This window comes from Kogia breviceps, chromosome 15 (assembly GCF_026419965.1).
Source record: "Kogia breviceps isolate mKogBre1 chromosome 15, mKogBre1 haplotype 1, whole genome shotgun sequence".
NCBI lineage: Eukaryota > Metazoa > Chordata > Mammalia > Artiodactyla > Physeteridae > Kogia > Kogia breviceps.
The window spans coordinates 82,274,965-82,287,549 of NC_081324.1; the positions used below are offsets into that span (position 1 = coordinate 82,274,965).

Sequence of the window (12,585 nt, forward strand, 5' to 3'; positions counted from 1 at the left end):
AATTTTCTCATCTGTAAAATGGGGGTAACAAAAGTACCATAGAGGATTGCTAGGAGGTTTAAATGAGTTCATATATGAAAAAGATCTACAACAACAGACAGCAATTGAGATTCATTACCACATATTATCATGAGCTGCCACTGAACCCCATGGTGGCGGTTGGGGAGGATGGAGACTGAGATCCTTGAAATTTGTCTAAGCCCCTAACCCCAGGCCTCCTTCACACCATCACGGGGCCTAGGCTGAATCCAGTCTCAGAGGTCGATCAGTGGGTACAGGTGAGGGACACAAGGGTCTGAGTCCTATCCCTAGAAAGAAATCTGACCAACCAGGAACACTGCACATAAACATAACAAAGTAAAAAAAGGCTCTTCACAAGCACAGAACAACATTTCCTCTTCAGATGAATGATTTTTTTTAAACTCATTTACAACATTTTGGAACCTTAATGCTATTAGTGATTTTATTATTGGTGAAAATAGCTTGCTTTCACTTTATAGGATCTCAGAAGAAAAAAGCAGCCACATGACAGAAGTCTAAGGTTTCCTTTAGGAAACCCAATATTGCCTTTAGGAAACCCAAAAACTCCGTTCCACAGGATTAGAGGTTCTTATTCTGAGGTCCAGGAATAGGCTCAGGAGTCCAAGACCCCCTGATATTGCACACAAAATTGTGTGTGTATAAAAAAAAAAAAAAAAATTTTGTGTGTATAGGCATATTTTCACAAAACTCTCAAGAGAGGTCGGCAACCTCCAAAACAGTCAATGAAAAAGACCTATTTGAAAGTAAAGATTTGTTTTGTCGGGACATTCACCACAGAGTTAGTTCTTTTACCTGGCAATTTCCCAGAGTTATAAGATTTTAATTTTGTGGCACCTATAGGGGGTACACCTGCTATATAAAGTAAGACATAACCTGGATTAAAGATCCTGTATACCAGTTCCCTTTGCTGGTGGTACCTGTTAAGCAACCTGATTGGGCCCCAGGTCTCCCCTCCACTAGACCCTAAGAGTTCAGTGCCTGATCACTGAGCACCTCAAGGACAGGAGAACAGTCTTAATATTTCTAGATTCCAGGGCCTGACACAATGTTTCTAAACAAACAAATATACAAATGAACCAATTAAGTCCTCGGTTGAGTCTGCAGCCATCAAAGAGACAAATTCAGTTTCCAACTGCAGCGGGCAGCTGGATTCACTTGAGAATCAGACATTGGAGAAGGAAGCCCAAATGTCTCTGAGGCCTCACATCAAAAAGCCTTACCAATGCTGAGACAGGAGGCAGTTCCAAGTAGTGATATCCACACAGGCACTCTGGAGGCTTCATCCCAGCCCTACTATCTACCTGCTCTGTCACCTCAGGCATGTCCCTTAACCTCCCTGAGTCTACTTCATCATCGGTTAAGTGCAGATAATACGGGTACCTACCACTTCCCTAGTACTGGTACCTGGCAGGTGGTAAGCTTTCAACAAATGTTATGATTACCACAAGACAAGGCCTCCCAATGTATTTCCTGTTTCTTAAATACACTGCACGTTTGCACTCTGCCTAGAACAGCCTTCCCCATCTGGAGGACTCCTACGCAGTCTACAAGGCCCAACTCAAATTCCCACTGCATAACTACCCCAGAGCCCTGGCCCCTGGTGTGGCCAATAAGTGTCCCCTCACACTACTCCCATGCCCTGGGTACACACTGTGGCACTCAATTCCCTGTCTCCTAATTTCTTTTTTGTTTGTTCGTTTTTGGCCGCACTGCACGGCTTGCAGGATCTTAGTTCTCAACCAGGAATTGAACCCGGGCCACAGCAGTGAAAGCACCGATTCCTAACCACTGGACCACCAGGGAATTCCCTCCTGATCTCTTTATCTGCCTGCTTCCCGTTCCCCCATAGCCAACACAGCTGGTGCTCAATGAGTTTGCTCAATAATTAGGCTCTACTTGGAGACCTCTGAATCCTGGGTGGCCAGGTGGCCCTTAACTGGCCACCTAGAAGACAATCAGGATGTACAACCTGCTCACACGAAACAGAAGCATGCTCCAGGGGAGGCCAGCCCAGAGCAGCAAGTCTTCCTGGCCAGGACGGAGGAGTCTGTCCCCAGGCCCAACAACAGCACCACGGGTGCGCTGCAGGCGGTAACGCCTACTTCCCGCGAAGCCTCAGATTTTCAACAAGTCCTGAGAGAAAGTTCACTGTCAACTGCAGAGCCAGCTGCCACCATGAGATCCCCCTGCTAGTCTCAACAGTGGCCTCTGCTGGGACACCCCAGATGGGCTTGCTTAGACCAAAGGCCCCTCTCCACACATGGACATACCCCCAGGACAGTCTGCACCAAGCCCCCCGGAGCTGAGCTGCCCTCAAGAACCTGCTTGTTAAACAGAACCTGCCCAGCCCTCCTCAGCTGCCCAGCCCGAGGTGACCCGCTGCCCACCTTCACACCCTCCAGGAGTGCCTGAGGGTCCTCGATGCCGTCAGGAACACACTTCTTGTTCTCCGGGAGGGATTCGAGTTTCTCCACCAGAGCTTTCAGGCCCTTCAGCTCAAACTCGGTGAGGTGGGTCCATTTGGCAGAGACCTCGGTGGCGGGAGAGCCGGTGGGCGTCTTGGGGTAGTCTATGGGCACCATGGCGGACTTCACACTGTCTTCTGACTCATTTGACAAAGTCCTTTTGAGGAACCGCATGGCAGGGGCTTTGGGCTTCTTCCCGGGGGCCTCCTGGTCCTCGGAGGGGGTGCTGGTGGGCGAGGCAGGGCCATCGGTGGGAGCTTTGGGCATCTTATCTGCACCCTCCTCCTCTTCCTCCCCCTCCTCCTCCTTCTCCTCCTCCTGGGGCTGCTGCTCACAGGACTCCTCCTCCATCTCCAGCCAGGAATCAGATGAGAAGCCGTCTATGCTGGGCTTTCTTGGGGCATCTACGGGGTGGGGAGGCGGGGGAAGAATGTCACAAGAAAGACTGAGATGAACACCCCAAACTCCCTGTTGGAAGTAACCGGGACCCCCACGCACTACCCCTCCCCTTTACCCTGCAGACCGAGCTCTTTTGAAAATTCTAATGGCCTCTGCTTCCCTCAGGCTCTAGAAAGGCTGGGGTCGGTCAGAGCTCTGCTTTTCCCCAGCCGTGTGTACCCTGACAGGTTGCCTCACCTCTCTGAACACACCTGGCATTGTACCTTTCAGCGTGTAAAAATAAGGCAAAAAGAGCACATATTATATGATTCCATTTATATGAAATGTCCAGAACAGGAGGAAATCTATAGAGAATGAAAGTAGATGAGTGGTTGCTTAGGGCTGAGGGCATGGGCGTGGGGTGAGAGGAGGTGGTAGCTCAAGGGTACAGAGTTCCTTCTGGGATGATGAAAATGTTCTAAAAATTGACTGTGCTGATGTTTGCACAACCCTGGGAATAGACTAAAAACCACTGAATGGTACACATGAAATGGGTGAACTGTATGATATATAAACTATATCCCAAGAACGCTGTTTCAAAATATAGGCAAAGAATACTTCCCCTGAAGACTTGTAGTGAGGATTAAATAAAGTATCACAGAGCACAGTTCCTGGCACACAACTAGCACTCAAAAAAGTGAGGTGTCTCCCGAACGTCCCCCCTTCCCTTTGGCAGATGGACTGGAGAGGCAGGGGGAAACAGTGGCAAGAAAATTTAAGAAAAAAGTGGGCACCAATGACCCAAGCATTGCCTCAACATTTCCTCTCAAGCCTGGAATCGGGAATGAAATCGGGAACTTTCTTCTATGGCCCTAAATTTCCAAATGAGAGAAGTGACCCTCGGTTGCCTGGTCCCGGGGACTGCCACAAAATCAAGCCTCTGGTCCCCACAGGAACGTGTAGCTACTGCAACAACAGAGGTTATCACACTACTTCACAGTCATTTCCCATATCCTACCGGCTGGAAACTTCAGAAGGGCAGTCTGTAGGATTTTGGAATTTTTCAGTGCTTGAATCATCTAACAGGAATGAAACTCACAAGAGAACCACCCCCACCCCACTCCACCCCAGCCAACAGAACTGAATTTCCAGGAGGTACTCCCCAGTAAAGACCCCGGGAGAAACATTTCCCCATCACGTCTGCCCTGAAACCCCTAAAGTCTGGAGGGGAGTCAAGGGAAGGAAGGAAGAGGCTTACAGTGAGAAAAAAAAAAAAAAAGAATCTAAAACTCTTGGAGATTGCAGGAGAAATCGTGCAGACCCTAACGGAGACAGACCGGTCACGTTTTTCTATCCCATGATGAGATAGATGCAGTGAATGAGGCACAGTGACTCTAGCATCCAGGAAAACCCTTCGGCAGTAACAGCGCAGAGGCAGAGGGGAAGAAGCATGTTCTTCCTACAGATTGCTCTTTGGGGCTGTCACAGCTAGATGCAACTTTAGGGTGGGTGCCTGTGAGTCAAGACTCAAGGACTGAGCCATTCTGGGGGGATGATGTCCCTTTAAGTAATGGCAGCAGGGCAGGGCGTTGCAGCTGTAGCTTATAAACGCTCTCTCCCTGCTTCTGTCAAAACCACCCACTGCTCTGCCAAGCTTGCATCCCCAGCCCTGGTCACCCCTCCCTCTGGCTTACAGCTGGCCTAGGTTTTGAGGGACTGGCTGCATCTCTTAGACCTGCTTCTATATAGACAAAAACCTAACCCCCAACACAGGGAGAAAAAAAGAATCAGCTGGTGGCCAGGGAGGGATTAAAAAAAAGAACCAGGATTCTTTGCTCTGTAGGGAGCCTGTCTCAGCAACCATGCCCAGGACTGGCCCCACCCCACATCTGCATAGTCAACCAGCAAGACCTTGGGGCCCCCAAGATGACTCTGTTGGGGTCACAATTTCCTTCTCTTGGACTCTGTATTCTAAGTGGGAAACTGACAAGGATGGCTTCCCATCCCCTCCTCAAGGGTCTCTAGGAATCTGCTGACACTCAGGCTCAAAAGAATTCCCAGAACCCAGGACTCCCAAAGCCCCACTGAAAAAAATTATTCCTGCCCCAGCTGAGCCGCCGAGGCGGCCGGACTGCAAGGCTCACTCACCAATAAGCATTGATTCTCTCTGGTATTCCTGAGTGAGGTAGGACCGCTGGGTCACACAGTACACGTATCTCTCCAAGACATACCAGCACATCTCATAGTAGAAGGGGTAACGGAATTTGGGTTGCACCTGAAAGCAAAGATCCAGGTGCAGAGGTCAGTTTCTGGACGGCAGAGGGGAAAGGAGGGAGAGAACAACACTGGGGTCGGGGGAGGGCAAAGTTCCTGGGGGTGGGAGTTATTTTCATCATCTTAGCAAGAGCACAAATGATGGGAAGGAAAAATGGGGGGTGGGCTGGAGGGAAGTGCTGGAAGGGGCAAGATAACCAGCATGCACAAATGAGGAGGAAGAGCGGGTGAAGAGGCCTATGTAAGAGCATCATTTCAAAGGTCCCTGAGCTTTGCACAGGGAAAGCTATACGGGGTCCACTTTGTGCTTCTGTGAGATGCAGAGAAACAGAGTTGTCCCCTGACCTGCTGACGGAGGGTGTGGGTACCTGTGGATGCGAGCCCCTGCCTGATTCTAGCTACAACAGGCACAGGCTCCTTGCTGGTTCTCCAAAATTCTTGCATAGACTCTACTACCCCTCCCTCCCACCTTGAAAAACAGCGATCAAACCCCAAACCTTACCCATTTGCAGAGACAGGCAGTCAAGCATATCCAGTACCCAAAGAGGGAGGCTGCAGGAGGCGGGCCAATGAGGATGGAGGGGGCATGGCCTCTCCTACCACAGGGGTGGGGCCTCAGAGGGGTCCACCTCCTGCTCCTCCCCAACAACATCTGGCACTTCCAGCCTGTATCTCCACAGATGACTTCCTCTGACACAAGTTTCTGGTGTGACCCTGGACCATCCTAACACTGGGGGACACAACCCTGGGTCTGGAGCAGCAGTCCAGCTGGAGATCCCCTTTTGGCTGTTTCTTACAGGGGAGGAAGTACAGGTGCAGAGAGCTTTGTGCATCAGAGCTGTGACAAGGCCCAGCCCCAAGGGGATTCTGATGGGTGGCAGCATGGGGTCTACACCGATGAGATGGCAGCAAGACATGGGGAGGAAGAAATACCAATGATGGCCCTGGCACAGAAGAGCCTTCCAGAAACTACATCACGAGCAGGCAAGGGTGGTGAGAGGTGGTCCCTGTCTCCCATGTCTGGGCCCTCTTCTGCGGGGCTACACATGGATCCCACATGTCCACACTCACTCCTGGACCCTCTCACCAAGGGTGGGTCTGCCTTGAGGGACCTGTGCAGGAGCCAGAGACCCCTCCTCACCTCTCCTGTCCTCCAGGAACTCAGGGAGTTGGATGTCAAGGAAGCACACTCTCCCACCTTGCTTTGCTCACAACCAACAGGCAACATTCTACATCTGGGAGGAAAGCGAATTGAATACAAGCTGACCTATGTGCTCCGTCTGCCCTAAAATACTATTTTCCTGCGTCTCTCAGTGTCCACCTGGAAAAGGTGCCCTCTGAGAGTCTCAGCTCCAGTTCCCCATCCACCCCAGGCCCCACTGACTCAGTTTCCAACTGCGAGGCCTTTTTCCCACACTGGGGGTGCCTCACTTCTCCCATCTGCATCCTGGGTTCATTTGACCTCCCTGCCTCTGGTGGATAGTGTGCTTTGGAATGAGATCCTGGCCGCCACATGCTTTTGAGCTCCTCGGGGGGATGCATGGAGTTGGGAACATCATCTAGCGGTTTCCTTGGCTCCAGCTACTTTCCCGAGAACCCCAGTTTTATCGCTGGGAGAGTATTAATCTTTTTTCAGTCACTGGATCAGTGTCCTCCATAGTTTGAAAAGGAGAAAAAGGCTCTTTGGCCTGAGGCAGACCCTGTCCTCCTGTGAAGAGAGTTTGGGGAGGGGGCAGTTCTCAGCCCCACTCCCACTCCAGAACAAGGGCCAAGCAATTTTGAAACAAATCATCAAAACCTACAGAGCAGGCTGAGGACAGGCAGGCCTGCCTCTTCTCAGACCCTCACTCACATCTCCCGACTGGACTGGTAAAACACTCAAGTTGCTTTTGACTTTTCAAATTTGGGAAACCATCTGAGCCACTCTGCCCTGATGGGCACCATGGCGCCCGAGAATCTTTCTAGGTTAGGAAAAAAAAAAATTTTTTTTTTTTTGGCTGTAGTTCAGGAGAGGAAGATAAGTCTCCCCTCATTGTTGCTGAACCCAAGGGAAACCAGCTGGGTGAAAACAAATGCTGATGAAGGAATTCAAATTCTTTTTCTTTTTTTTTTTTTTTTTTTTTTTTTTCCAAGAGAGCACCACAGGGAACAAAACTTGCAAAGAATTGACTTACAAACAGGTTGTCGCCTTCCACCCTTCGCCTTCAAAAGGTTTCAGCCACATGCCTGGGAACATTAAACACACGATTGCTCAACATTATTTGTTGACAGCTTTGGAGCCTCATCAAATTGAGTTGTTCACCAAAAGGCAAGGCAGTCAGAAAGCAGGCCATGCTCCCAGCCTGGGGGTGGGTAATCAATCTATCAGCGGGTCTCAAGGGGTCAGTTTGAGTTCCCCAAGTTCCATATGAGTGGCACCTGGCCTAAGCCCTTCCTCATGGAGCGAGTGACCTCAGGAGATCAGAACCAAAGATGTTTTGGTGCATCTACAACTCCCAGGTCTCAAGGACTTGAAAAACTAAAATATCAGGGTGGGTGGGAAGTGTCTTAAAATTTGTTTTTCTCCTGGAAAAAAAAAAAAAAAAGTCAGTGGAAGAAAAAAAAAATCCAATGGTAGGGGAAAGGTGAGAGGAAGGGTAAATTATTTGCAATTTCCAAATAGATTCACTGGCTGAGAGGGAATAGGGCATGTTGGCATTACCTTTCCTGAGAAGGCTGCTTTCACTAGAGCCATTAGGGGAAAAAAAAAAAAAAAAAAAAGATAAATATAAGAGAGATGGCAGTTTAATGATCAATTGGACCATTCCTATCCCTTATCAAGCTAACTGGAGTTAAAAATATGTAGTGAGAGTTCTCGAGATGTTATCTTCAAATAATAAACACGCAACACAACCATTCTTTGGTGTAGCTCTTCACCCCTCTGCTTATCTTTAGAATGAGAGGGGAAAGATTTAATCTACAAAAGGGGGTTGGGAAAGGAAAATCCCCCCAGTCCCAGAATGCCTGCACCTGTGCATGCTTGCCTTATGGGCAGCAGGGTAAAGTCACCTATCATGCAGCCCAGAAAAATTCAAATCATGAGAGCAAGACAGGCTTCCTACACATAGGAGAACATTGGGGTTCCCCTGGTCTCTGTGCAGAGGTCCCCCACCTTGGGCCACAAAAGCAAATTTTCTTTCTAAAACAAACTCACACCATGGGGCTTAGAGACTGACAGTTTCCTCTGTCCCACCCTCAGCATTTGGTTTCCAAGCAAAGGCATGTTTTGGGACTCTTGAAAAACTATTTTTAAATGGCCATAACCTTCTTAAGAAAGCTCACAGGAATATAAAGAATTAAGTTGTAGAGAGCTGACAAGGAGCCCGGCATTTTATCTGGCTCCCAGTGCTCTCTCCCCAGCATCTTTTGTCTGCCTTGGCTCCTAAGACATAAACAACTGGGCCTTGTAGCCAAGCCCTCTCCAAAGACCAGAAATCAAAGCAGATTAAACAGCCTGCCGCTGGTTCCCGCCCAGCCTGCCCGCCTGCCCCCCGCCCGTCCACCTGCTTCAGGAAACCAGATGGGGTGCCCACCGAGACAACAGGGACAGTGGGCCTTGGGGGAAGGGGCGCTACCATACTCATCTCCACGTGGGTGCGATATTCCATGGCAGCTCAGCATCGTGCTGGGGGTTCTACTCCATTACCCTCCCTCCCACCTCCCGCGGACGGGGGAGGGGAACCGGGCTCCTAACGGAATGATGGGGCCCAAATCCACTGAGGTGTATGATCCAGATTCCCTGGGGGAGGGGGACGGCTGCCAAGTGAGTTGCTGAAGCCTTTAAAACTCCCAGCCTGACTCTGGCTTTCAGGAATTGCCTGGAAAGTTGTGGGCTTGACTTTTTTCTCCTTTTCTATCCCACACCTACTTGTCTGCTCACAAACAAACTGGCCCATTCTTCAGGGCTGGCCAAAGAACAGTTGGCCAGAGTCCCAGACAACACTTGACCCAGATGATGAGATGACCGCTCACACCCAAATGGTGCCTTTTTCTAGAACGCCACAGGGCAGCATCCCCCAGACCAGGGCTGGGATTGGCCTCCCCGCCAGACCGCGAAAGGGATGGTAGGCAGGCAACAGAAAGGAGAGGCACAAAAATCCACAAAGCAAGACCCAGTCTCTGCAGAGCTGGGCATCCCAGCACCAAACTGGCCTATCTGGAGAATGTGCATTTGACCTTGTTAAAACACCTACCTGCCCACTGAATATGGTTCAAAGTGGTTCCCAGGAAACCCTTGGACGAGGTCCCTCAACACTGGGGCTATTAAAAAGGTCAGACACATACACAGCGGCTAAGACTTTGACTCATGTATGTGACTCCATGCAGACCAAGGCCTGGAAACAAGACCAAGAAAGGCACGAACGCTGGGCACAGAGCATCATCTGCTTCTTTGAGATGTTTCTTTAGGGTCCGGGCACACAACCCTCTCTGGGAAAAAAGTCAACTCCAAGGCAAAGCCCAAGAAGAGCAGGCGTGGGCTATGCATACAATGGAATATGATTAAGCCATAAAAAGGAACAAAGCACTGACAAACAGCACGACGTACACGACGCAGATGAACTTCGAAGACACGATGTTAAGTGAAAGAAGCCAGACCAAAAGGACATTTTATACGATTTCATGTACATAAAACATCCAGAACAGGCAAACCCATAGAGATAGAAAGCAGACCAGTGACTGCCAGAGGCTGGGAAGGGGGAATGGGGTGTGACTGCTACCGAGTATGGGGTTTCTTTCTGGGGTGATGAGAATGTCTTAGAATTAGAAGTGACGGCTACACAACACTGTGAATGTGCTCAATGCCACTGAAGTGTGCACTTTGTGTATGTGGATTGTATCTCAATTTTAAAAAAAGAGACAGAAGAAACATGTGAAGAACTATAAAAGAAAAGAAGTCGCCCCTTTTTGCCCCAGTTTCCCACTCTCAGACCTGTCTCAAATGCGTGGGGACGCTGGGTCAAGTTCCAGCAAGGAAGAGCCAGTGCTTTGCAGAGGAACCTCATGGAATGGAACAGAGCACAGCAGAGGGCCCATTGTCAGGTGTCTGAGCCTTGGCCCCTGCTCCTAGGGCATGGGGCTGGGGGTGGGATGCAGTGTCTGAGAAACCATCAAGGACAAAAGGGGACACCCCCCCCCCGAGCCACAAGCAGACATTGAAGCAGAACCCAGACAGTCCCTGGGGGGCTCACAGACACCGGCTTCCTCGGGGTCCTACATCACATCTGGGGTCCCCACATGGTCAAGACCTGACCTACCTTCCAAGGTCCAGCCCCCCTGCTCCAAACCACCACAACAACCATGAAATCCCCCCCCACTCCCTCACATCCCTTCATACACGTGGGAAGAAGGAAGCGGCATGGTTCCTGACATCTCACGGTGCTTTCTCAAGAGATACTTCCTCTTCAACAGGGGGTTTCGGCTGTCACCAGCCTGGAGGTGAACAGAAACTCCCGGGGCTCTGGGTGGGGCTCTCGCGGGCACCCCCTGCCCTGCAGAACCAGGACCGAGACCCGGCTTGAGGCAGGGAGCAGGAGGGACAAGGGACCAGGAAGGACTTCGGAATGACCATCCCGTGCGCCCCAAGCACCAGGCAGAGCTCGGGGGCCGGTGTGGCCACGCGAAGAAAAGGAAGCCGCCTCACCCGGGTTCTGTCCTCGATCTCGTAGATCCGCAGCTGCATGGGCACGTTGAAGCTGTGCAGAATGTTTCCGCCGAACACCAGAGAGTCTACGGGGGTGTAGACGGCATGGATCCAGCCTGGGGTGGGGAGGGCACAGAGAGGGTCAGCCACTGGCCCTTTGGGGCCCCTCCCCATGCCCACATGCAGGAGGGCGCAGGAAGCCCAGGTGAGCGCCCAGGGCCAGAGGCAGGACGCTCGGGCTGCCTGATGCCGAGGGCTGAGCTCCTGGCTGTCCTCGAGGACCCAGGCCCGCAGCCCCGCTGACTGCTGCTGGCAGTGACCCCTGGCTAGCTCCAGTCGGTCCTGGGCAGCTGCAGACCAACCCCCTCGTCCTGAAGACCTTGGTGATGAAGTGTTACAATGCACCTGGCTGCAGCAGCCAACAGAGAGGCAGGCCCCGTCCCTCTCCCCTGCAGGCCAGGGAGCTGAAAACCCCTCACTCAGGCCACTCATTATGTCCTTAAGCCTTTTCCTCATCATCCCGGAGACCGTCCATCTCAGGAGGTGTCAAGGATTGCTCGGGGCCACAACTAAGAGTCATGACATCCCGCCAGAACCCGGATGCCTCCTCTGCCCGAAGCCACCCCCTGCCATCAAAATCCTCCAAGGCCCACTTCCAGGTGGTCTCCTCAGCCACACGACACCTGCGTCCCCATATCAGCTCTGCTTCCGTGCTGCCCCCCTATAACTGCTGACAAGTCTCTCTCCTGCCGACCGCAGCTTCTTAACACCTTGGGGCACGGCTGTTTCATCTCCCTGAGCTCCTGGCCCAAAGGCTGGCACTGCAGTCATGAGAAGTATAATTGAGGACTACCTTTGTGCCAGGCACTGGCCTGAGGGCTTTACAGGGCTCCTCTCGTTTAATCCTCACAAGATCCCTACAAGGTACATGTGACATTCACCCCCAAATTACGGATGAGAAGACTGAGGCACAGAAAACTGAAGTCACTTATAAGGATTGGAACCCAGGGAGTCGGCCTCCGCTTGGTCCATGAAGGCTAGAGACAAAGCAAGCCGCCTAATTCCTTCAGTGATGGACTGAACGTGTGTCCAGCGCTCTACCAGTCCTCCATGCGGCTCCTGGCTACCACACTGGACAGTGCAGAGCGACCGGAGGGGTGGCATTATAACCCACTCCCATTTACAGATGCTGAAACCGAGGCTCCGAGAAGGAAGTCACTTGCTGAATGACGTCACAGCAGGTGAGTGACAGCGGCTCCATTTTTAACCGCCATGCTGCACTGCCGCTGCATCAGAGGCTCATTAGCACAGGCCTGGGAGTCCCGGGAGACAGGCCTGCGAACACGGAGGGGAGGCAAAAAGGGAACCAAGAAGACAGAGGCGAAGACAAGGACAGACAGAGGCCGAGGGGGACTCACAGTGAAAGACAGAGGGTCAGCAGAGGGGAAAGGGGACAGACAGGGGCAACCTGCGATCCCAAGCCTTCTCCACAACCCTGAGCCTAATTCAGTCGCTCCGAAGCAAAGTAGAGAGGCCTCCCCGCCCACGCCAAGCGGGAGCAGTTCCAGCCTCTCTCCTCGGCGAGCCCAGCATGCCAGCCCTGAGTCACGGGCAGCCACGGGTCCCCGCGGCTGCCAGGAGCCGGGCTGCCACCTGGGGAGAGAGCTCGGAGGCTGCGAGGTCACTGCTGGCATCTGTGTCAACACTCTGGGCGGCGGGCCCTCCCCTGCTGGGGACGATCGGTGG

The 12,585-nt window shown here is 51.8% G+C and overlaps 1 protein-coding gene across 11 annotated transcripts in view; it reads right to left on the reverse strand.

Moving 5' to 3' along the window:
- KDM2B (lysine demethylase 2B) overlaps positions 1-12,585 on the reverse strand; it is a 120,985-nt gene that overhangs the window by 62,752 nt on the left and 45,648 nt on the right. For all 11 annotated transcript variants that reach the window (XM_067015635.1, XM_067015633.1, XM_059039546.2 and 8 more), the window contains 3 exons: positions 10,840-10,955; positions 5,034-5,160; positions 2,430-2,911 (listed from right to left, as the gene is read on the reverse strand). In XM_067015635.1, coding sequence (XP_066871736.1) covers positions 2,430-2,911; positions 5,034-5,160; positions 10,840-10,955 — 725 coding nt within the window. The remainder of the gene's footprint in view (positions 1-2,429; positions 2,912-5,033; positions 5,161-10,839; positions 10,956-12,585) is intronic.